This window comes from Dendropsophus ebraccatus, chromosome 2 (assembly GCF_027789765.1).
Source record: "Dendropsophus ebraccatus isolate aDenEbr1 chromosome 2, aDenEbr1.pat, whole genome shotgun sequence".
Lineage (NCBI taxonomy): Eukaryota > Metazoa > Chordata > Amphibia > Anura > Hylidae > Dendropsophus > Dendropsophus ebraccatus.
Window position 1 is genome coordinate 203,937,464 of NC_091455.1, and position 24,961 is coordinate 203,962,424.

A 24,961-nucleotide genomic window follows, 5' to 3' on the forward strand; every position below is an offset into this window, starting at 1 on the left:
GTTAAACACAGTGTAGGCACTTATGTGATATCACAAGATGGACTAGTATTACATCACATGGTCTCCTCCAATCCCCTCCAAAGCTGCATTCAGCAAAGAGCTAACCTTCTCTTAGCTTCAAGACATCTTTTTGCATGTGCCATTGAGATATGTCAGAAGACTCCAGTATCAGACCTCTGGGCTACAATAAGCTTCAGGATGCACCACCTCCTTTCTCTTGCATTCCCTGTTAGACCAGGATCTATACAGAGCACGCTGCAGTACATGGTAGGAGATGTAGTGTATATACCAACAATCTCATCTGCTAGTCTAGAATCTGTACAGAGCACGCTGCAGTGCATGGTAGGAGATGTAGTGTATATACCAACAATCTCATCTGCTAGTCTAGAATCTGTACAGAGCACACTGCAGTGCATGGTGGGAGATGTAGTGAATGCACCAACAATCTCATCTATGATAAGTGTTATGAAATCCTGACAAATTTTAGAGGTAAGTCAGCAGAATTATAAATGCAGCTCTGGATGTGATGAGAACTTATGCCACTTGGGACGGGACAGAGTTGGTTGGGCGCTCACCACAGGATACTGCGACAGGTCATTGTAGGTCCTTCCGGCAATTGTGTTCAACTGCATCAGGTATTCAAAGTTGGAAATCTCCCTCCACACCCATTTCTGTAGAGAGAGAAGTCAGAGTTTTATGGGGATAGCTGCGAAATTCAGCCCCATAATCCAGGAGCCCGCACTGCACACAAAGTGGCCCATCACATAGGCTTAAATGTCACTCCAATGTGAATGACTGCCCGTCATATATGGAAAAGTGACGTCACACTGGATTTTTTCAGCAAATCAGCCATTTACCATTAGTGCATCCTATTGTGCATGGTTCAGGTTTATAGGTTTGGCAGATAATGTAAGGTTCTGTATATGAGATTCCCTAAGATCAGACACCCCTCCCTCTTCTCTTAGCATTCAGCTCACAGTTACACACCTGGGTCAGCCCTGAGGCCTGCAGCAGCTCCTGAGGGGAACGTCGTCCAAACAAAGACTGGTTAGGGGGGTTTAGGCCCAGGATCCGGGAATAAACCACGTTCCTGACCTGCAAAACAACCATAAAAGTGATGAGAATAAACATGATTAATAAGGATCTAAAAACGTCCCCATCCCACTCTGACCATTACCTACTCAGGGCTCTCAAATTCACCACGAATCTGTATACAACTGTATACAGTGAGCTCCCCCTAGTGGTAATGGCGGCTAATGGTGATCACAGAAGCCAGTGATGTCATACTCACCTTCTTCTTAAAGTTCACAAAGTAATTGGCCTGATCGATGAAGAAAAATTCCAGGGCAGATCTCCGGAGATTATACCGTCGCAGGTGGACCTCGCGGAGCTGTGACAATGGGCGCTTAAAGTCATATCCAATACCTGAGCGCAAGGAGAAGATGACTTGAAGTGTTTTAATTTTATTTTCAAGATCTCTGCTTGCTGTCAGTGAATGTATAATGATCGCATTATATGTGAGTGGGGAACATGTTCTTATGTTCTCTCTATGTTCTTATGTTCTCATTATGTTCTCTCTAAAACCAAAACCATCCCTGCAGTTGGCAGGAGAGCTTGCACTCTAGCACAGTTGTCTTTACCTTCCTCAGTCTCCTCCTTCTCACTGGTGAGATCATAGAAATAGATGTGCTGTGTGGTGACTTCCAGACGCCCGGGGATGACAGCCATGATGGTGATGAGCTCACAGTCCTCAGAGATCATCAGCTTCTCCTTCTGACTCTGCTCTTGGATCTCCACACTGCATGACAGGAAACAAGGATGTAGATAGATTGTGAGCTCCTGGGGTCAGGGATGATAGGAATGATACTTTATTTCCTCTATACCATGGTATCACTTACTGGTATATATTCTGTAGATCTTCTTCCGCCAGCTGGTCATCCTCTTGTTCATTCACTTTTGCCTCCTTGGCGACAGCGAGCGGGAAGGAATCAGCCACTGCCTGGCTGGGGTCAGTACCTGCAGGAGGAGAGAGGGGCAGATCCTATAACACCAGCCATGTACACCTCACTGACCCAGCTGCTGCCCATAGGCTGGACCCATAGAGTTTCTGGAGTAAGCAGACACACTGCCATCCTCACCTAGGTTGTCGCGGAGGGCGCTGGCCTCGGTGTGGCCATCAAACTGGTAATTGGGCACCAACTTGAGCCGCATCCTGGAATAAGTCTCAGCGCTGGACAGCTTCCACTTCACTTCTGGCTGTTTGCTAAAAGAGTGAAAGGTTAGACAAGAAAGCAAATAAGGTGGCTGCACAATGACAGCCAATAATGATCCCTGCAGAGTAGAGGGGATGCTGTCTCCCCTTACCAATCAGATAGGCGAGGCCGGTGGGCATCTTCTGCTCTCCTGCCACTGGGACCTGTCACCCCAAACCCAGAGCACTCACCGGTCAGCCCAGGCTCCGCAGGGGCCGGTCAGCAGACGCAGGAGGGATCTCCATTGCCTCAGGACAGCATTGTGGTGGCTGTTAATCTGCTTCAGGACACAGTTATAACGCTGGTTCTCAGTCCGGATCCTCTTCAGGATGGGCTCCAACACCAGTTCCTGTACAGAGGATATGACATCAGGAATGATAAAACTCACATATTCTATCCCCATAATCAGCTGGGAAACATATTAGCCAGCAGTCTGCATAAAAATCCTATGATTCAGAAAAGGGATGGGGAACTTTTGTCCCTCCAACTGTTACAAAACTACAATTTCCATCATGCCTAGACAGTGAAAGCTAAAGCTTTGGCTGTCCAGGCATGATGGGAATTGTCGTTTTGCAATAGCTGGAGGCCTAAGGTTCCCCATCCTTGATTTATAGTATGTGTTAAACAACAGTCACCTCCAGAGCTGCAATCATCATTCAGCAGCTTTCTTCTTAGCTTTTAGGCTTACTGATCTGGTGACTGACTAAATGATATAATAGCAGAATAGTGAGTGCAGCTCTGGAGGTGACTAAAGGATAAGATTTAATGTAATAGGAGGCAAGAAGAGATTGGGTAAAGTAAAAGCAAAAATTGTCAAGACATTGAACCATTTTGTAGCTATTACCTGATACTTGGCCCTGCTCTCTCCCTTGTCGGACTCTCTCCTTAGGGAGCTGCTCATTAGAGCATCGTAACAGGAGTTCCAGAAGGACGACATCTGATCGTGGCTTTTTGCAAAAGTTTCCCTTTCTAGTTGCTCCATTACGGGCTGGACCTGGGGAGGGAGGAAGCTCTATTAGGTGAGGTCATGGCATAAAAATTATAGGACTGATCTTACAATGGGTCTATATGACGCATCTTACCTGCTTCTCTATGAAGAGTCTCCACTCGGCAGTGGTGCAGAACCTCTTGAGGTCATCATGGAAGGTCGGGCTCCCGTTGGTGGGGGGTAGGGAGGGCAGGTGTTGCTGGAGCAGGAGGCAATCGTAACACTGGTCCATGATGGTCCGGATAATGGGCACCAGGCCTAGGAAGGTCTCGGACTTGGCACTGAGAGAGTTTAGCAGCGGGAGATGAAGGCTTCCAAGTAGGAAACAAGCCTCCTCCTTCTTCAGGGCAGTGGCATACTTTAGAATTTCATGGAGCTTTGAAGAAGCTGCTAAATGCATCTGATGAAAAGACATCATGTATCAACACCAAAGCCACCAACCAACCATCAAAGTCAATGCCAAAGACATCAACCACACATCAAGTCCAAACAAATGGTATCACCATGGTCATCCATCACGAAAAAAAGGTGCCCATAACACACTAACAGGTCTTATTACACGGAGGTTCATTGCCTTCTCACCTGTTGGTCATCTAACTTGATAAACCCTACAATGATCCTGAGGCCGATCTGCGTCATCTCCTTCAGGTCTGACGTCCCATGCACTAAGTAATTCCAGACATCCAGCTTCTCCAGTAAGTTAGTGACTCCTTCAAATATCTAAAAGATATTAACACAATATAACCCATGAAGCACCATCAAATAATCGGCAGATATTATAAATTACTACTCCCATGGTCCCCCAACCCAGCCCCTACAGACACTACGGGAAGATGATGTCAGCCAGGGAGGTGTAAAACACGTCATGAGTGGAATATATAAAACCTGAAATTTTGTGTAAAATAAAACAGAAGAAGTCACCTTCTCGCTCCAGAGGATTTCATTATTGTCGCCTTCAGAGAAAAGGAAATCTTGAAGGAGCCGTAAGAGCTTCAGAACATTGAGTCCGGACAACGTTGATGCTTCTTTCATATCAGTTAACGCTGATTCTAACATCATCTCCAAGAGGCTAAAGCGAAAACAAGACAAGGAGTGACTCTGAGTGTCACCTCCATGCGCTGAGGGACCCCACTCACAGTGCTAACTCACCTCCTCTTGATCTCATCCGGGGGTCTCACCAGTTCACAGGCAGATCCCAGCTTGGTGAGGACGGAGAAGACTTGTCCCCGCTCCTTCCAGGCGACGTCCTCCTGACCCTCCACCCCCCTCCAGGTGACAGAGAAGATGATGTTGGTGAGGAGGTTGCAGAGTTCTTCTTCTGGCGTCTGCTGGAGGACAACAATAGAGGTGAGGAAAGGCGTCTAGCCAAGCAGATACAAATCAACTGTACAAAGCATGCTGGGAAGATGACGTTACACTATTGGGGAAAGGGTCGCACACTCTAACAAAGACTCTGACAAGGAAAATCAAGACCTTGACATGGTAATCCGAATATGAAGAACATGGACAACCTGTGGCTTTAATTAATTCTTGATATACGCTATAAATCTAAATGTATGTGAACTCTCTGAAATTGCTGATGTTATAGCCATTGCAAACAGGTACACAACACAACATCCGCTCCTTCCTACCTGTGGGTTACTGGTGTTGGAGATGGTGTCGCTGGGCAGCGTCTCCTGGTAGCTGTTCTCATCCAGTACATTGGAGAGGCTAGAGCTCTTCCTCGCCCGCATCCCAGGGAAGGGCTTAAAGTTCTCCAGTGGTGACGGGGTTCCCGGCTGGCTGACAGGGGTCTGGTTCCCACTCTCCATAGTAATGGCAGAGCTAGCACTTCCCAGATCCAAGCGGAGGTCGAACGGAGACATGGAGAATGGGGAGAGGGGCTGGTAGATGTTGTCATAGGGGGGTCCATCATTGCAGCTGGTGTCCTCTGACCCGGAGGCGTCGACAATGTTGGAGGAGCAATGACTTGCTTGGTCTGAGGAGTCAAAGGACTTGAAGTTATAGGCATGAAATGGTTTCTCCTTGGCAGCTGGAGACATGGAGTGATCAGAAAACCCTTCGGAGAAGTCAAGATCGGGGGCCTCAAAGTTGTGGAACACAGGATCGGGGTCCACCTGGTCCAATGACCCTTGGCGGAGGTCAGACATGTCTCTGTAACTCCCTGACTCCCCGTCCTTACTGCTGCCCATTCTCTTCAGAGGACACACAGTCCCCCCGTACATCGGACTACTTAAGCTTCTGGGCCGCGACTCGTAGGATTCCTTGATGTAGAGTTTGGTCAGGATATCTTGCCATCCATTTTGCTTGGCGAGCTGTCGTACGATATCTTGTTGGGAGTAGATGAGATGGAACAGCTGAGGAAAGACATAAGCATACCAATGAGTGATGCTGCAGTGCATTGTGGAATATGTAGTGTTCACATCTAGTATGGTGCAATAGTCAGATATACAAAAACACAACATCTAACAGATTGCAATGCAGCAGTGATGGTGTTCCACTCCGTCAGCTCGAGAAAACAACAAATGGGGGGCATGCACAGCCAAAACAATTTATAAAGTTGGGTGCTAACAATAGGCATATAGAAAACCTGTATACCAGAAAAAGCAAAGAAAAGTATATGCCATATGGTAAGTAAGCACACCACAAGTCATAGAATAAGCTCAAAAATAACAGTACTTTATTCCACAGGTACAAAAAGAGATATAAATAATACTCATAGATCCAAAAAGATTAAAAACACTTAAAAAGCACACCAAACGTGGAGACACCACGTAAGGTGTCATCCACCTTGACACCCCGTAAAAGGATTATAATGTGTCCTGTTCAAAATAAAAAAGGTAAATAACCCTTCAAAAGTGAAAAAAATATATTGCCACTGTCAGCTCGGATTAACTCAAATGATTCACTCTCTTTACTAACCTTGCGACAAACATCGAGCTTCACCGAAAGTTCTGCCCTGTGTGACAGATAAACCACAGCCAGGAGATCCCTGTAGTTAGGCATTACATCTGCATGCAAAGAGAAGCCTGTTACTACTGATCATTACATTGTTAGCATTAACTAGAGACTACTCTCCTTAATAAGGAGGATTAAACAGAGTTGTAGTCTTACCTGAGCCTAGAACCTGCTCGGAGAGGCAGCGGATCAGCAACATGGACACCGGGACGTCACTGAGGAAACAGATCAGACCCTGATACCCAATGTCCTTCAGCTTCAGCCGATACTTCATGCGCTCACTGACTTTCTCATACTTCAACAACCTGTACAAGATCTGGAAGGAGTTATGAAGAGATGAACCTAACCTCCTGTGCTGTACAGATGATACAATCTACTGCCCCCTGCCATTACAGAAAGGAGAAAGCAGGCTACAGTGTTCTTCAATTGGATGGGCAACAAAAGTGTAGAACCCCCCGATCATCCCTACAATATGGACGGCCAGTGATGAGGTGACGGAAGGAAGAAGACACCAACCTTGAAAACTTTCTCCCTCAACTGATCTGAGAACTTTTTCTGGACAAGAAGGAAATAGAAGACTTCCACGTTTCCTTGTTCCAGGAGAAAGGTGTAGAGATGCTCATTGCTAATATTTGCCTTCAATAAACTGAGAAGAACGTCCAGGATCCCACACACCTGAAATACAAGAATAAGACTCAAAGTCACCGTGAACATATATTACATTACAGATCCTTGGTTACATCCTGTATTATACTCCAGAGCTGCAGTCATTATTCTGCTGGTGGGGTCACTGTGTACAGTACCTGCTCCTCATCGCTCACAGACGCCATGTAGTTCAGCACGCTGTGTAAGTCTTCAGGACTAAGGTTCTTGTGTAGGAAATCCTTAGTCAGAGTAAATAGGGACATCTGGACAGTTTTTACATTGTCACCGGTGATCTGCTCCCCCTTTTGCGTCCTGCAAATACATATAACATTATACAAAGCTCAGAAAAACAATATAAACATCTCACATTATAAGCTTTACTAGAAGGGAAGCTTTACCCATAATGCCTCCTGACTGAGTCCAGAATGTACTGCACCCCATATTTTCTCCGCACTCGCTGCTTGTGATCCTTCATGATGGATGACAGATACTGAATGTGACCTGTACAGAGATGGTGAATATCTTATTATTACAATAACACAGTGAACACAGCAAGATGGAGGCATGGAGGAGAAGAAAACAGAATGGTATGGAGAAGGCCCAGAGGAGGCACAGAGAAGGCATGGAGGAGGCACAGAGAAGGAGCGGAGGAGGTGCGGAGGTGGCACAAAGAAGGTATGAAGGAGCCCGAGAGGATGAGCCAAGGAGGCATAGAGAAAAGCAGAGGAGGCAGAGAAAGTATGAAGGAGCCCGAGAGGATGAGCCAAGGTGGCCCAGAGGAGGTGCAGAAGCACAGATAAAGCAGGGAGGAGGCATGAAGAAGGTATGAAGGAGGCCCAGAGATACGGAAGATGAGTGGAGGAGGCCCAAAGGAGTTTAAGAGGAGGCAAAGGGGAGGAGTGAAAGAGGTGCAGAGGAGGCAAAGGGGAGGAGTGAAAGAGGTGCAGGGGAGGCAAAGGGGAGGAGTGGAAGAGGTGCAGAAGTGCAGAGGAGGCAAAGGGGAGGAGTGGAAGAGGTGCAGAGGAGGCAAAGTGGAGGAGTGAAAGAGGTTCAGAGGAGGCAAAGGGGGGGAGTGGAAGAGGTGCAGAGGAGGCAGAGTTGAGGAGTGAAAGAGGTGCAGAGGAGGCAAAGTTAAGGAGTGTAGGAGGTGCAGAGGAGGTAAAGGGGAGGAGTGTGGGCGGTGCAGACGAGGTAAGAGGAGGCAAAGGGGAGGAGTGGAGGAGGTGCAGTGGAGTTAAGAGGAGGCAAAGAGAAGGAGGTGCAGAGGAGACACTCACCAAGCCGAACTGCAAAATCACTATTGCTCCAGATACGAAAATCAAAGAGCAAGTGCTGGTAGAGGTGGTGGAGCAGGAAGTTGTGACCCTCAGACGCAATCTGGTCCATCAACATCTGAGAGGCCATCAGCACATTCATGTCCAGCATGAGGGGGGACACCTGGGGACAAACGGGGGACAAAGGTTATTCAACACAACCACATACAGCTTCCCACAAAAATCCCTACAGCTGCCATACAGGCCAGTCCAGTCTGAACAGCTTCATCCTTTCTGTAAAGATGCTGTATATGGCAGACTGAACAGGTTATCTTACAAAAACATGGCCGCTTTCTTCTAAGAACAGCACCTCTCCTGTCCTCACCTTTAGGTGTGGGTTTTACAACTCAGTTTCATTGAAGTGAATGGGTGATGCTGTTTTTCCAAGAAAGTAGCCGTGTTTATCTAATCCTGGATAAGGATGATGGTATTTCCGCTAAGCTCACCTTCTGCAGGAGGGCACCTATGACGGCCGGGCCGTGACACTGCAGCAGACTCTCCTGATTGGTCGGGTGATTCTGGATGAAGTTCTTCACCATGAGAAGGAAGGCGGCTACCCCGTTCCGCTCCAGTCTGCTCTCTGCAGAAGAAAGATAGTGGACAGTGTCACAATGGTGGATAAGTACAAATGGACCAGGATGGAGCAGAAATACATATATGGGTTTGGATGTGAATATTCTAGATTACTGGATGCCAGAAACAGTAGAAAATTGTTCTCATTCTACTACTTGTCAGATTCTGGAAATAGTCATTTCTGGATAAGCAGATGCTGGATTACAGGAATGTCACTGTGAGTTGCTGTGGCGGACAGGTTTTAACAGTCGGCATATAACGGTCCAGTGTAGCTGCAGTTTTCTTACAGATGGATATTATACTGTATGTCATCAGGGAAGTTTATAAACTCATGGACGTACCGGAGGACTTTCCCAGGGGAAGCTGCATGGAGTGGGCGTTCCTGGAGGAGGTGAGCTCTGGCCCTACCAGATCATGAGTCTCCTGGACCTCGGGGGCTTCTTTGGTCTGTGATGCTACCTGGTGCAGCAGAGGCAGAAGGACACCCATTCCGCCAACACAGTTCACCACATCCTGCAGGACAGGAGGAGACAGGCATCAGTGGTATGATATTACTGGTCCTATATAAACAGACTGCACACCTTCGGATCCTCACCTTCACATCCCATGTGACTACCCTGTGTCCTGTCAACCTCCCATCAAATGCTCGACTCGGGGATAGGTCCAGACAGATGTTATTCTTTGAGGCCTGGGAAAAGAAATCAAACAGAAAATCACATGAATTTGGGAAGAAGAAAAAAATAAAATTAACCCCCCCCCCCCCCCCCCCCGAGCAGCTCAATGTCCACTAGTGACATCACAGAAGTACTGAGAGGTCAATTATAATATTCCTGTGGTCTTAAATAGTTTGGGGTTTATGTTAATATCCCTGGTGGTCTAGAGATTGGCTATAATATCCCTGGTGATGTAGAGATCGGCTAGGTTATCCCTGGTGGTCTAGAGATAAGGTATAATATCCCTAGTGATGTAGAGATCAGCTATAATATCCCTGGAGATGTAGAGATCAGCTATCCTATCCCTAGTAATGTAGAAATTGACTATAATTCCCCTGGTGGTATAGAGATCAGGTATTTTATCCCTAGTAATGTAGAGATCAGCTATCATATCCCTAGTGATGTAAATATCAGTTATAACATGCCTGCTACTCAATGGTTTCAGGTTTGGTAATCTTGGTGGTATACTGGTGTTATAAGATCAATTATACCAGCTGGTTTAGGGGTTAAAAGCCAGATCCTGGTGGGCTAGCATCACATGGAACAATTTAAGTCAATTAAACTGGCAGACTTTAACTTTTCGATCCCTGGTGGTCTGGAGTAACCTATCTACAGAATAAATTGGGACCCTCGTGATCACAAGAAGGGTGGTCTTTTGTCCCATAAGTCCAGGACTCATCAGCAAGTCAATACTGCAGCAACATGCTTGCTCAACCGCTTGTCCCTGGTTCTCATGATTGCTTAGAGTCCCACAGCGGTCGTCTTCACATCAGAACACCCATAACTCACTAGCTTGCGGTGCACAGGGTGGCGCTACAATCATCAATATAAGTTGGGTCCTGGCCAGCTTATCTCTGGTGCCCCCTACCTGTGGAGTGTAGAAGAGAAGCAGCTTGGCCGCAAGATCGGAAAACTCGCTCTCTGGGGTGAAGGGGGCCACAAAGTTTGGTCCTGTTAAGAATAAACACAATGAATAGAAGTCATCCTAAAGACATGACGGGTGTAACTACTGTATGTAACTGCACTATAGTCCGTCTATGACGGCTGATAACAGAGAGTAACGGCTTCATTAAAAGAGTGCAGGACTTCTCAAGATCCCAGAAGAACTTATCCATCAACCCCCCCAACCCCATCACAGAACCGCACACCTACCCGCCTGGTGCAAGGACTTGACATGATTCGCCTGAATGGAGTCATGAAAGATGGAGACAGTGCCGAGATGACCTTCTAATGAAGTAGGCGTCCCCCACTCGGTGTCCTGCGTTCCGGCCACAATGGTGGACACCAGACCCTCCCGTGAGTTCTGAGTGCCGCTCAGTCCCCATCCGTGTCCCACCGAGGTGGCTGGAAAGGACTGGGAGCGGCTGAGCAGGGAGTGTGAGGCAAAGGTGAGGTCCGGGGTATGAGATGGAGAGGTGGACACTGTGGTGGTTGTGCGGTGGCCGGCAGACCCAATACAGCAGGAGGTGAAGGACTGCAAAGAGGAGACACAAGCTGAGGACAATGGAGAGACTCTCTGGCCAGAGTATATACAAAACGTCTTGTATAAACCCTGTACAGAACTACAAGCACTCTCCAGCTCAGTTCAGGAATTGTATTCAATGAACCAGGAGGCTCAGGATGAACAGTGCTAAAAGACCTTCCATATGGTTGAATGTTGTGCAGTGAACTGTTCAGGTGCAAGCAGCAATGCGCGTATCTTTAGTGGCTGCTAAATGCCCAACGGGTCATGTCCCTTGTAGCCTGTCATTACTCTATGCCGGGGATGGGAAACCTGCAGCCCTCCAGGTAGTGCCAGATTACAATGGATAGTCCAGGCCAAAGCTTTATATGACGGTAATTGTAGTTTTGGAACATTTGGACGGCGGAAGGTTGCCCATCCCCGCTCTACGTCTTACATACATAAGAGGCTTTGGTTATCATCTCACCTCATTGAGGGATGGAAAACGGAGTGGCGCCATTTTCCTCAGCTGCCCATCTGCATAGATATGAACCATGTTCTGCCCAAAGGGGCGGCGTCCAGCCAGGTGCACAATGTCCACACAGTGCTGTCAGGATGAGAAGGAGGGGTGAGGGGGGATATGACGGCACAAGGACCCGCTGTCGGCACAGCCAACAGCGGATAAGACTATTATCTGACGCAGCAATGCCCCCACTCACCCGCCGCATACCCCTCCCGCTCCACGGCATGCAGTTGTACCCCTACCACCCCACCGCATGCAGTCGTACCCCTCTCACCCCACTGCATGCAGTCATACCCCTACCACCCCACCGCATGCAGTCGTAGCCCTCCAACCCCATGCAGTAATACCCCTCCCACTACATGCAGTCATACCCCTCCCGCCACACCGCATGCAGTCGTACCCCTCTCACCCTACCGCATGCAGTCATACCCCTCCAACCCATGCAGTCATACCCCTCCCGCCACACCGCATGCAGTCGTACCCCTCTCACCCTACCGCATGCAGTCATACCCCTCCAACCCATGCAGTAATACCCCTCCCACTACATGCAGTCATACCCCTCCCGCCACACCGCATGCAGTCGTACCCCTCTCACCCTACCGCATGCAGTCATACCCCTCCAACCCATGCAGTCATACCCCTCCCGCCACACCGCATGCAGTCGTACCCCTCTCACCCTACCGCATGCAGTCATACCCCTCCAACCCATGCAGTCATACCCCTCCCACCACATGCAGTCATACCCCTCACGCCACACCGCATGCAGTCATACCCCTCCCGCCCCACCGAGTGCAGTCATACCCCTCCCGCCCCACCGAGTGCACATATCTCCCCTTCCCATCACCCTCAAGTGACTCACCCACACAGAGTCATTGAACTGCAGCTCAGGAACAGCGACCGTCATATATTCCTTTTTTGTACAGACGGCCACAACCAGCATGCCGTCAGTGGTGAAGAACGCCTCGAAACCCGTCCCACTCGCTGCAAAGAAACTGCAACACAGAAACAGACACTGTATATCAAGAAGCTCAAATAACCAAGTCCTGCTCACAGCTGAGGGTCTGCTACACTATATCTCTCTCTTGTCCTGTCCTGGGAAATAATGCTATTGTGCACTAACAGCAAGCAGAGATTGTGAAAGCCACAGAGACCACAAGGATCTCTGCCCTTCTATAACAGGGCCCCTCACCTGTACAGCTGCTTGCGTCTTCTTCCCATCTGACACTCTTCCTTGACGTCGTCGTTCAGACAGATCCAGGCGTGGAAGGCAAAGCCGGCACCAGGCCACTTCTGCATGGTTGGCACCATAATACCAGACATACTGGGGGTCAAGTCAAAATACTGCAGTGCCCTATTTGGCCCATCCTTCCTGGCCATGGCAGACAGAGCCCGAATCACCTGCGTGGCATATGGATGGGCAGTGCCGCTCTTCACCCTGAGGAGGCGAATCAGGTCCCGCAGCTCGTTGGGTCTGATTGAAAGTCGCCCTAAAACCTGCAGGAGGTGGATAAGGTTCTCTGCGCACTTTGCATCCAGCTCCCTGTCACTGCCTAGAGCCATCAGGATGTGCGCCACCATCCCTGCCTGCACACACGTCATGCGGTTACCCAGTGTGGAGTCACAGATCTGGTTCAGCCACTCCGAGACCAAGATCTGGAGATGTCTGGGAGAAAGATCCGGGATCCACTGGACCAAGATCAGCAGCGGCTGCTCATTCTGAATGCAGTTCATGGGATGAGCGTTGTAAGGACCTTCCACAGCCTGTAGAGGGCAGAGTTGTACAATATGGTTATTTTGTTATCAGGGTAAATTCTGGTGGTACAGTAGAGGAAGTCCCCTTCTTTTTTTCCTTCAAATATACTAGTCCCACCAAGTGCCAGAGATTTGTAATTTACTTTTATTAAAAAATCTCTAGCCTTTCAGTACCTATCAGCTGCTGTATGTCCTGAAGGAAATGGTGTTTTCTTTCCCATGTGTGAGAGTGCTCTCTGCTCTCCAGACTAGAAAGAATAGACCACTTCATGCAGGACATACAGCAGCTGATAAGTACTGGAAGACTTGACTTTTTTTTATAGAAGTAAATTACAAATCTCTGGAACTTGCTTGGACTAGTTAATGTGAAAGAATTTTTTTTTGTGAACTAACCTATTAAAGTTTAATCGATAATCCTCCTCCAAACTCCTCCCTCCAAAGTCCCCCCCAAACCACTTTGTACCCTTCCCTTTAGACTCTACTGTCCTCCATACTCCTTCCCCCTCCCTCCAGACTCCTCTGTCCTCCTCCATGCTCCCTCCCCCCTCCCTCCAGACTCCTCTGTCCTCCTCCATGCTCCTTCTCCCCTGCCTCCAGACTCCTCTGTCCTCCTCCATGCTCCTTCCCCTACCCTCCAGACTCCTCTGTCCTCCTCCATGCTCCTTCCCCCCTCCCTCCAGACTCCTCTGTCCTCCTCCATGCTCCTTCCCCCCTCCCTCCAGACTCCTCTGTCCTCCTCCATGCTCCTTCCCCCCTCCAGACTCCTCTGTCCTCCTCCATGCTCCCCCCACTTACAGACTCCTCTGTCCTCCTCCATGCTCCTTCCCCTACCCTCCAGACTCCTCTGTCCTCCTCCATGCTCCTTCCCCTACCCTCCAGACTCCTCTGTCCTCCTTCATGCTCCTTCCCCTACCCTCCAGACTCCTCTGTCCTCCTCCATGCTCCTTCCCCCTCCCTCCAGACTCCTCTGTCCTCCTCCATGCTCCTTCCCCCCTCCCTCCAGACTCCTCTGTCCTCTTCCATGCTCCTTCCCCCCTCCCTCCAGACTCCTCTTTCCTCCTCCATGCTACCCCCACTTACAGACTCCTCTGTCCTCCTCCATGCTCCTCCCCCCTCCAGACTCCTCTGTCCTCCTCCATGCTCCTTCCCCCTCCCTCCAGACTCCTCTGTCCTCCTCCATGCTCCTTCCCCTACCCTCCAGACTCCTCTGTCCTCCTCCAAGCTCCTTCCCCCCTCCCTCCAGACTCCTCTGTCCTCCTCCTAGCTCCTTCCCCCTCCCTCCAGACTCCTCTGTCCTCCTCCATGCTCCTCCCCCCCTCCAGACTCCTTCCCCCTCCCTCCAGACTCCTCTGTCCTCCTCCATGCTCCTTCCCCCTCCCTCCAGACTCCTCTGTCCTCCTCCATGCTCCTTCCCCCTCCCTCCAGACTCCTCTGTCCTCCTCCATGCTCCTTCCCCCTCCCTCCAGACTCCTCTGTCCTCCTCCATGCTCCTTCACCCCCTCCCTCCAGACTCCCCTGTCCTCCTCCATGCTCCTTCACCCCCTCCCTCCAGACTCCTCTGTCCTCCTCCATGCTCCTTCCCCCCTCCCTCCAGACTCCTCTGTCCTCCCCCAGACCCCTCTAATAGGTATATGATCCAGTGCAGGCTCAGTCCCCACCATGTTGAGCAGCTGCTGGAGAAGTCGCTTGGTGGGCTGGCTGCGGCTCTTCAGGACCTCGTACAGATGGGGATATCCAATCCGCTCCTTGAACACCTCCTAAGGCAAGAGAAGAAAAGCAGAAAGTTATATTGTACAGCAATGTCCTACAGGGAAACCATCCCAGGTGGTGCTATAGCTTCCATGGGCTTCCAGAGGGGGGTCCATAATGCAAGACAATAGTGGAAGGTCCCCGCTGAATGGTGGGGAGTCCCAGCATCAGGACAATAGTGGGGGTTCCCTGGGTTCAACCCTGCTCTTACAGAAAAGAATCTCAATCACTTACTTTGGCAGAAGGAGAATTCCTCATGATGGAGGTCAGGACACCGATGGCGTTAACGGTAATGGCGTCCGAATCGCTGTCGATTACCTGGACGATAAAACAGATGAGACAGATGAGCGCTACAACAATCACTACAACGTCCAATCACAACACAGCGACAGCACCAAGATGATTCCATGGAAAAATCACAACAGGACACAACCACCACCAGATCTAAAGGGGGCACTGCTACACAGGACAAGTGACTCCGGCCACAGGAAGCCTTATCCAGATCCTATCACTAGGGGGCGCTTCTACACAGGACAAGTGACCCCGGCCACAGGAAGCCTTGTCACTAGGGGATGCTGCTACACAGGACAAGTGACCCCAGCCACAGGAAGCCTTACACAGATCCTATCACTAGGGGGCGCTTCTACACAGGACAAGTGACCCCGGCCACAGGAAGCCTTGTCACTAGGGGATGCTGCTACACAGGACAAGTGACCCCAGCCACAGGAAGCCTCATCTACAGACAGATGCAATCACTAGGGGGCGCTCCTACACAGAACAAGTGACCCCAGCCACAGGAAGCCTCATCTACAGACAGATGCAATCACTAGGGGGCGCTCCTACACAGAACAAGTGACCTCATGTAGACAGATGCAATCAGCTCTGAGCTGAATGGAAACTAGAGGGCTGACTGCATCCAGCGGAAACCCAACATTACCAGACGCGTCTTAGATCACAGGTGGACTCTGTATATATTGTATACAAACAGATCTGGAGTCTGGGGACACACAGGGATGAGGGGCACATCTGCTGCCATGGATATTTACCCCCAAGGGACAGATATGTTCCTGCTGCAGATCTTCCTCACATGCAGCAGGCTAGACTGCAGGGCTGAGACAGATCTCCAGAGAGCACAACTCCCACCATCTCCTGTAAAAAGCTCAAGCATCTTCTGTGAAGTCTCTACTATACCCTCGGCTATCTATGGTCTCCCCTGTGCAGTTTCATAGCTATCTATGGTCTCTCCTGTGCAGCTTCTCTCATCGCTGTCTATTGTCTCCTGTACTTTCTCTATCTCACAGCTGTCTGTGGTCACTATTGTGTGGTATCTATCTCATAGCTATCTATTGTCTCCTCTGTGCAGCTTCTCTCATAGCTGTCTATGGTCTCTCCCGTGCATTCTCTTTCTCATAGCTGTCTGTGGTCTCTCCTGTGCAGTCTCTCTCTCTCATTGCTGTCTGTGGTCTCTCCTGTGCAGTCTCTCTCTCTCTCATTGCTGTCTGTGGTCTCTCCTGTGCAGTCTCTCTCATTGCTGTCTGTGGTCTCTCCTGTGCAGTCTCTCATTGCTGTCTGTGGTCTCTCCTGTGCAGTCTCTCTCTCCCATAGCTGTCTATGGTCTTTCCTGTGCATTCTCTCTAATTGCTGTCTGTGGTCTCTCCTGTGCAGTCTCTCTCATTGCTGTCTGTGGTCTCTCCTTGCTGTCTGTGGTCTCTCCTGTGCAGTCTATCTCTCCCATAGCTGTCTATGGTCTTTCCTGTGCATTCTCTTTCTCATAGCTGCCTATAGTCTGTATTGTGCAGTCTCATAGCTGTCTATGGTCTTCCTTGTGCAGTCTCTATCTCATAGCTGTCTGTGGTCTCTCCTTTGCAGTCTCTCTCTCATAGTTGTCTGTGATCTCTCCTGTGCAGTCTATATTTCATAGCTGTCTGTGGTCTCTCCTGTGCAGTCTCATAGCTGTCTGTGGTCTCTTCTGTGCAGTCTCATAGCTGTCTGTGGTCTCTTCTGTGCAGTCTCATAGCCGTCTGTGGTATCTTCTGTGCAGTCTCATAGCTGTCTGTGGTCTCTTCTGTGCAGTCTCATAGCTGTCTGTGGTCTCTCCTGTGCAGTCTCATAGCTGTCTGTGGTCTCTTCTGTGCAGTCTCATAGCTGTCTGTGGTCTCTTCTGTGCAGTCTCATAGCCGTCTGTGGTATCTTCTGTGCAGTCTCATAGCTGTCTGTGGTCTCTCCTGTGCAGTCTCTCTCTCATAGCTGTCTGTGATCTCTCCTGTGCAGTCTATATTTCATAGTTGTCTGTGGTCTCTCCTGTGCAGTCTCATAGCTGTCTGTGGTCTCTTCTGTGCAGTCTCATAGCTGTCTGTGGTCTCTTCTGTGCAGTCTCATAGCTGTCTGTGGTCTCTTCTGTGCAGTCTCATAGCTGTCTGTGGTCTCTCCTGTGCAGTCTCTATGTCGTAGCTGTCTGGATATTATGGAGCATGTCACATGCATCAGATACCTTTGGTCTTAGATACTGGTTGTGGGAGGAGACTTATAAGAAGCGGGGCTAATAAACCCCTAATAGAAATGTGCAGAGCTGATTATTGGCATGCGCCATTTTTTTGCCCGGATTTCTAAAGTCAAAAGGGGAGAAGCCCACAGTGATAAGAGGAGGACCCTGCAGGTCTATTAGGGGAGGGGCTATCAGGTCTATAAGGGGGAGGGGCAGTCATAGGAGGAGGAGCCTGCACGTCTTTAAGGAGAGGATCCAGCAGGTCTAAAAGGGGGAGGGGCCACAGGTATAGGAGGGGGAGGAGCTTGCAGGGAGAAAAGAGGTGGAAGTCCAAGGCAAAAGAGGGACAGGACATCCAAATCAGGGGTGGAGCTAACAGCAGAGGAGGAGCCTCCCCCTAGATCTGCTAGGTGCAGCTTTCTAACCAACCTCAAACAGAGTGGACCTGTCCATATGATGACTATATGATTATGACCATGTGACTGCATATTGGGGGCAGGGACCATGTGACTGTGTATATTTGGCTACGATCATGCAACTGTGTATTGGGGGCAGCAACCTCATGTCTTTTAGGGGGATACATTCTTCATATCTTGACCAGCAACAGAACATGATCTTATGAGTAACTGGTTATCTCTCATAGAGGAACTTTACAGACTGCGCCCCCTACTGACAGCACACCAACAATGAGGAGGGATTAGCAGAAAGCAACGTAGCACAAGACAACAGTTTGCTGGGGGCCACAAGCTCAATGACCCTGTAATACCTTCATGATATCGGGCTCGGTCAGCAGCTGAGTGGTCAGATCACTCCCACTCTCCTCTGGCCGGTGACCGCTGCTCAAATAAAGCTGTAGAGAGGTCACATGCACAAACAGCTGTTAGTAATATGGGAGGAGAAGGCGCAACATGGAGTATGATGGATGGGTGTCGGAGCACTGGACACAACAGGGCGGCACACAGAAGATCAGGGAAAGGTTAGAGGATGGAGGTAGGGGACCAAAAGAAGGATGAAAAACAAAGGTGGAGGACCAGACGAAGGATAAAGAACAGCAAAGGTGGAGAACCAGAAGAAGGATGGAGGACAATGGTGGAGGACAATGGAGGAGGACCAGGACATGAATGAAGGACAATGGTGGAGAACCAGGACATAAATGAAGGACAAAGGTGGAGGACCAGAAGAAGGATAGAGGACAATGGTGGAGGACCAGAAGAAAGATAGAAGACAATGGAGGAGGACCAGGACATAAATGAAGCACAATGGTGGAGGATCAGGACATAAATGAAGAACAATGGTGGAGGACCAGAAGAAAGATAGAGGACAATGGAGGAGGACCAGGACATAAATGAAGGACAATGGTGGAGGACCACGGAAAGACAATTAGGAATTAGGCTGCAGGACACAACACAGGGGCAGGGATATAACAAGACACATACACCAGGAGCTGCACACAGTATACTGCAGTCTATGCTTTGCTGATATATATTCTGGGAGGTACATTGGGGTATCCAGACCCCCTCAGCTTCACAGCTACACGGCTGCAAGACAAAATAACATTAGGGAACCACTAACACAGCAATTCCCTAATGTATCAGTTTCATTTTACGACGCGCTCTAACATAAAGACCATCAGGCTCCATTCTCCAGAAGTGCAGCTGCAGGATTTCAGGATTCTCTAATACACTTTATGAACTTCTGGAGTTTCTGACCTCAGTGCAGATCCTACCTTGCTGTTCTGGATCAGACGTATGATGTGCTCAAAGCAGTTATTGCTGAGAAATATCGCTTGTAGGACAGGCCGGTCACTGCAGTCCAGCATCAGAGGAATGGCGCCTAAAAATAAAGTAGGGAAGAAGTCAAAGTCTGACGAACTGTGACCTGTGCAGTGCGAGTGTCTGAGGAACTGTGACCTGTGCAGTGCGAGTGTCTGAGGAACTGTGACCTGTGCAGTGCGAGTGTCTGAGGAACTGTGACCTGTGCAGTGCGAGTGTCTGAGGAACTGTGACCTGTGCAGTGCGAGTGTCTGAGGAACTGTGACCTGTGCAGTGCGAGTGTCTGAGGAACTGTGACCTGTGCAGTGCGAGTGTCTGAGGAACTGTGACCTGTGCAGTGCGAGTGTCTGAGGAACTGTGACCTGTGCAGTGCGAGTGTCTGAGGAACTGTGACCTGTGCAGTGCGAGTGTCTGAGGAACTGTGACCTGTGCAGTGCGAGTGTCTGAGGAACTGTGACCTGTGCAGTGCGAGTGTCTGAGGAACTGTGACCTGTGCAGTGCGAGTGTCTGAGGAACTGTGACCTGTGCAGTGCGAGTGTCTGAGGAACTGTGACCTGTGCAGTGCGAGTGTCTGAGGAACTGTGACCTGTGCAGTGCGAGTGTCTGAGGAACTGTGACCTGTGCAGTGCGAGTGTCTGAGGAACTGTGACCTGTGCAGTGCGAGTGTCTGAGGAACTGTGACCTGTGCAGTGCGAGTGTCTAAGGAACTGTGACCTGTGCAAAGCGAATGTCTGAGGAACTGTGACCTGTGCAGTGCGAGTGTCTGAGGAACTGTGACCTGTGCAGTGCGAGTGTCTAAGGAACTGTGATCTGTGCAGTGCGAGTGTCTAAGGAACTGTGACCTGTGCAGTCCGAGTGTCTGAGGAACTGTGACCTGTGCAGTGCGAATGTCTGAGGAACTGTGACCTCCGCAGTGCAAGTGTCTGAGTAACTGTGACCTGTGCAGTGCGAGTGTCTGAGGAACTGTGACCTGTGCAGTGCGAGTGTCTGAGGAACTGTGACCTCCGCAGTGCAAGTGTCTGAGTAACTGTGACCTCCGCAGTGCAAGTGTCTGAGTAACTGTGACCTCCGCAGTGCAAGTGTCTGAGGAACCGTGACCTGTGCAGTGCGAATGTCTGAGGAACTGTGACCTCCGCAGTGTGAGTGTCTGAGGAACTGTCACCTCTGCAATGCAAGTGTCTGAGAAACCGCAACCTCTGCAGTGTAAGTGTCTGAAAAGCAGTGACCTGTGCAGTGCAAGAGTCTGAGGAACTGTGACCTTTCCAGTGCAGACATCAGAGCAACGGTGACCACTGTAAGGAACTGGAACTTCTGAAGTGCAAGCATCTGAGGAACCAGGATTAGTGCAGGTATCTAGGTCACCTCTGATGTGCATAATAAAACTGCAGCCACTCTGCAGATTTCCCAGGGAATGAATGGCAGATATGATTGTTATTCATTACTAGTTGAGATCCTATGTGCAGTCACCCAGCTTTCCATGGATCCCAAAGGAAATATGTGTAGTTAATACTCTGACATCCTCTGCCCTGGTAGCCATTACATACGTAGCATGTTGATGCGCAGAGCCAGCAGTCCCTCCTCCCAATGTGGCCCAGGAACCCTCTCAGCGGAGTACAGGGGCCGGTCGCAGTTCAGGACCTTGAAGTAAGAGTCCAGGATGTGTCTGATCTCCACCCTCCTCTGGCCGGGGCTGCTGCCGTGCAGGATGTGGATCATGGAGATGAGGCAGTCCAGCGCCAGCTGCAGCACCCGGGGGTCTCGCTCCGGACCACCGCACCAGCTCTGCAGGACCAGCATCAGCACGTCCACCGAGGCTGGAGTGATAAGGAGCAGCGCGTTCACCTGTAACATAAACAACACGGGCCGTCAGGTCACATGACACAAAGCAGCAAACAAGCCCATTGCCCAAGTGATTAGAAGATGCAGGGGGCGCGATACTACCGATTGTCTATCTGACTGTAATTAACCCCTGATAGTGAGGGAGCAGCGTCGTTACAATGTGTCAGTACAGGCAGAGGGGATTTTATCAGACGCCGTGCTCCCCAGGGACGATTTATTTCCAGACGCTGCGGGGATTTCACTGATTCCTGAGCTCAAAATCACCACAAACTGTAAGAAAGGGGATTTCTATGTGTATTATTATCAGAGTCGCGACGCCAGACAGACATACAGTATACAGGGGATATAGGTAAAGGAGCTGTCCGCCTTAGATCCCCCTTTAAAGCATTACACTGCGGGGGGATTCCACCACGGGACTCCTGTGATCACCATCTGTACCTAGTAACGACCAAAGACGGTGGCCAATGTGTGACCACAAAACATGGCGGTGTGACAACCAAGCATTGTTGGGTTAGCAATGTCAAAGCCTTATTGCCCATAGCAACCAGCCTTTTCCTTTCAGTTTCTGAATACTGTCACCCATAGCAACCAGTCATCAGTTTTCCAATGTAAGATAGAAAATGAAAGTTGCTATGGGCAACAAGACAACATTCTCTCATTGGCTTAAAGACCTAATGTAACTCCTATTGGTAGCCAATCTTCCAAATTACGATGGCAGAAGGAAGTTATTGCACCAGTAACATGGCACCAGTAATAATTGTGAGCTCCTCAGACAAGGCTTCATACAATACAGACAACATGAAAGTTCCTCACCTTAGAGCCAGTGATGATAGCTCCGAAGAGATGGACCAGGCGTAATTTGACCAATTCCGGAAGATTCTCTCCATTGTGAAAAGCATCTGCAAGAAAAAAAAAATATAAAATTTAACATATATATATATATATACGGACAAAATTACGAAATTATAACACTATAATACCTCTCTTACCATGAAAAAAGGTGCAGAACTCCTGCGGCAGAGCAGCCGGCGAGAACTTATATTTACTCTTTTCTTTTGCGCTCACAATTTCCCTAGGAAAACAATAAAATATTCATAAAGAGAAGTAAATGGCGATTCTAGGGAATGGTTCCAGTATTTAGTGTGCGGCTCATCACCCACCCCCCCAGCTGCCGCCTCCATGTCTGGTACGGGTCGAAGAGACATTCGCACAGGTGCAGGGCGTAGACAGCGACGCTCTCGGTCAGGGATCGCTGCTCTCCCTCCTCTTCACGGAGCGCGCTTTTTAACTGTGGGGAGAAAAATCAGTGACTTTATTCTGATGAATCAAAAACCTAAAAAAATCCAGAAGCTGAAGTTTTTACCTTGATGGTGGCCGCCGTTAACAGGTGGATAACCTCACACACGAAAACCGGCGTCCTCTCCTTCTCCACATTCTCCAAATTCCTGCAAGAAATATGGTGTCAGTAGAAAACATGGCGGCTACTACAAAAAACACCACCGGGGCTGAGAAATAATAAAGGGGCCTCCACTTGCTATGCTGTGGGCTGTGGCTTCCTACGGGGCAGGTTTTGTACATTGTGGCTTCCTATGGGGCAAGTTCTGTAGATTGTGGCTTCCTGAGGAGCTGGTTCTCTAGGCTGAGGCTTGCTATGGGGCAGGTTCTGTAGGCTGTGGCTTGCTATGGGGCAGGTTCTGTAGGCTGTGGCTTGCTATGGGGCAGGTTCTGTAGGCTGTGGCTTGCTATGGGGCAGGTTCTGTAGGCTGTGGCTTGCTATGGGGCAGGTTCTGTAGGCTGTGGCGTGCTATGGGGCAGGTTTTGTAGGCTGTGGCTTGCTATGGGGCAGGTTCTGTAGGCTGTGGCTTGCTATGGGACACGTTCTGTAGGCTGTGGCTTGCTATGGGACACGTTCTGTAGGCTGTGGCTTGCTATGGGGCAGGTTCTGTAGGCTGTGGCTTGCTATGGGGCAGGTTCTGTAGGCTGTAGCTTGCTATGGGGCTGGTTCTATAGGCTGTGGCTTGCTATGGGGCAGGTTCTGTAGGCTGTGGCTTGCTATGGGGCAGGTTCTGTAGGCTGTGGCGTGCTATGGGGCAGGTTCTGTAGGCTGTGGCTTGCTATGGGGCAGGTTCTGTAGGCTGTGGCTTGCTATGGGGCAGGTTCTGTAGGCTGTAGCTTGCTATGGGGCTGGTTCTATAGGCTGTGGCTTGCTATGGGGCAGGTTCTGTAGGCTGTAGCTTGCTATGGGGCAGGTTCTGTAGGCTGTAGCTTGCTATGGGGCAGGTTCTGTAGGCTGTGGATTGCTATGGGGCTGGTTCTATAGGTTGTGGCTTGCTATGGGGCAGGTTCTGTAGGCTGTAGCTTGCTATGGGGCAGGTTCTGTAGGCTGTAGCTTGCTATGGGGCTGGTTCTGTAGGCTGTGGCTTGCTATGGGGCAGGTTCTGTAGGCTGTAGCTTGCTATGGGGCAGGTTCTGTAGGCTGTAGCTTGCTATGGGGCTGGTTCTGTAGGCTGTGGCTTGCTATGGGGCTGGTTCTATAGGTTGTGGCTTGCTATGGGGCAGGTTCTGTAGGCTGTAGCTTGCTATGGGGCTGGTTCTGTAGGCTGTGGCTTGCTATGGGGCTGGTTCTATAGGTTGTGGCTTGCTATGGGGCAGGTTCTGTAGGCTGTGGATTGCTATGGGGCTGGTTCTGTAGGCTGTGGCTTCCTGTGGAGCAGGTTCTGTAGGCTGTGGCTTCCTGTGGAGCAGGTTCTGTAGGCTGTGGCTTGCTATGGGGCAGGTTTTGTAGGCTGTGGCTTGCTATGGGGCAGGTTTTGTACATTGTGCCTTCTTATGGGGCAGCCACAGACCTCTAAGAAGTTTGGATGCAGCTTGTCCCTCCACGGAGAGTATCCTTTCCTTTAAAAGCAAGCCAGACAGCTGCACCCCCTAGACAACAAAACCACCCGCCCTCCCCCTCTAAATCCAGAGCCCGAGGTGTATCATGGAGGATAAATACACTTGCTCTGAATTTCACCCCTCAGCAGCCTGGCATCCAGCATCCATGATGGGCTTTGTTGCCATGGTAACTGAAGGGTCCCGAGCTCTAACAGCGAGCAAAAGGAGGGGGTTCACAGAAATCAGTCGTCACCCCTCCGACGTCTCCTGTATCATTACACAACACAGGCGGCTGAGATATTTATAACCGAGATACGCTGTGTACCGCTTACAGAAAACCATGAGAGATTAAAGAGAGCCTTGCAGAAGAACACCGTCACCCAGCTTTCCCAGAGTCCTGAACAACAAATGCACTAGTAATGCAATGATCTGTGACAGGAGCCTGGGAAAGTTGAGTGATAACCCTGCCACAGCTGTTAGGGCCGGCATGATGGACATCACCCAGTTCTCTCTGGAACAGATATAACTAAGAAATCACTCCTAGGAGAGGACAGCTATAGGGGCCTTGCAGCCCAGGGACCACCGCACTGGGCCCCCTACCTGCTGATGATGATGAAGAATTTGAGGAGGAGCAGAGCCTGGTTCAGGCTGACATCCGCATTGATGTCCTCCGCACATAGACCCAGCTGCTGACTCAGCACCTTGAGAACATCCCGGGGCAAGACGGGGATCTCCGAGGAAGAGTCTTCTGGCCTGGAAGAAACAATCCTTAATCATGTACTGAGGAAGTGAATACAATGTAGTGCTCCCTGTTATCAGCCACTTCAGGCTCCACCATACTTTTATACCTAACAGCGGAGCTCTGTGTGACCTGCATCTGAACATCCAAGAACTAAGAAGACAGTTTATATGTGAGGGAATGATGAGACATGATGTAACAGCAAAAGAGTGAGTGCAGCTCTGGAGGATAAGGCATGATGATCAGTAGAATAGTGAGTGCATCTTTGGAGGATAAGTAACCGCAGAAGAGTGAGTAAAGCTCTGGAGGCGACTGAACAATAAGGCATGATGTAACAGCAGAAAA

General features: G+C 49.8%; 1 protein-coding gene across 4 annotated transcripts in view; it reads right to left on the reverse strand.

Moving 5' to 3' along the window:
- NBEAL2 (neurobeachin like 2) overlaps window positions 1-24,961 on the reverse strand; it is a 55,050-nt gene that overhangs the window by 8,007 nt on the left and 22,082 nt on the right. For 2 of the 4 annotated variants that reach the window (XM_069959183.1, XM_069959185.1), the window contains exons 3-39: window positions 24,478-24,630; window positions 22,367-22,448; window positions 22,164-22,291; window positions 21,993-22,075; window positions 21,817-21,902; window positions 20,709-21,006; window positions 19,119-19,225; window positions 18,159-18,242; window positions 15,142-15,225; window positions 14,817-14,915; window positions 12,596-13,167; window positions 12,266-12,398; window positions 11,371-11,490; window positions 10,595-10,916; window positions 10,311-10,393; window positions 9,325-9,417; window positions 9,071-9,242; window positions 8,603-8,736; window positions 8,121-8,280; window positions 7,242-7,344; window positions 7,002-7,155; window positions 6,715-6,873; window positions 6,355-6,514; window positions 6,163-6,251; window positions 4,872-5,597; window positions 4,390-4,568; window positions 4,162-4,309; window positions 3,823-3,960; window positions 3,335-3,640; window positions 3,097-3,246; window positions 2,444-2,601; window positions 2,139-2,263; window positions 1,899-2,016; window positions 1,641-1,798; window positions 1,292-1,425; window positions 988-1,095; window positions 576-671 (exon numbers count right to left, since the gene is read on the reverse strand). In XM_069959183.1, coding sequence (XP_069815284.1) covers window positions 576-671; window positions 988-1,095; window positions 1,292-1,425; window positions 1,641-1,798; window positions 1,899-2,016; window positions 2,139-2,263; window positions 2,444-2,601; window positions 3,097-3,246; window positions 3,335-3,640; window positions 3,823-3,960; window positions 4,162-4,309; window positions 4,390-4,568; window positions 4,872-5,597; window positions 6,163-6,251; window positions 6,355-6,514; window positions 6,715-6,873; window positions 7,002-7,155; window positions 7,242-7,344; window positions 8,121-8,280; window positions 8,603-8,736; window positions 9,071-9,242; window positions 9,325-9,417; window positions 10,311-10,393; window positions 10,595-10,916; window positions 11,371-11,490; window positions 12,266-12,398; window positions 12,596-13,167; window positions 14,817-14,915; window positions 15,142-15,225; window positions 18,159-18,242; window positions 19,119-19,225; window positions 20,709-21,006; window positions 21,817-21,902; window positions 21,993-22,075; window positions 22,164-22,291; window positions 22,367-22,448; window positions 24,478-24,630 — 6,202 coding nt within the window. The remainder of the gene's footprint in view (window positions 1-575; window positions 672-987; window positions 1,096-1,291; window positions 1,426-1,640; window positions 1,799-1,898; window positions 2,017-2,138; window positions 2,264-2,443; window positions 2,602-3,096; window positions 3,247-3,334; window positions 3,641-3,822; window positions 3,961-4,161; window positions 4,310-4,389; window positions 4,569-4,871; window positions 5,598-6,162; window positions 6,252-6,354; window positions 6,515-6,714; window positions 6,874-7,001; window positions 7,156-7,241; window positions 7,345-8,120; window positions 8,281-8,602; window positions 8,737-9,070; window positions 9,243-9,324; window positions 9,418-10,310; window positions 10,394-10,594; window positions 10,917-11,370; window positions 11,491-12,265; window positions 12,399-12,595; window positions 13,168-14,816; window positions 14,916-15,141; window positions 15,226-18,158; window positions 18,243-19,118; window positions 19,226-20,708; window positions 21,007-21,816; window positions 21,903-21,992; window positions 22,076-22,163; window positions 22,292-22,366; window positions 22,449-24,477; window positions 24,631-24,961) is intronic. The other 2 variants (XM_069959184.1, XM_069959186.1) reach the window with 2 other exon arrangements.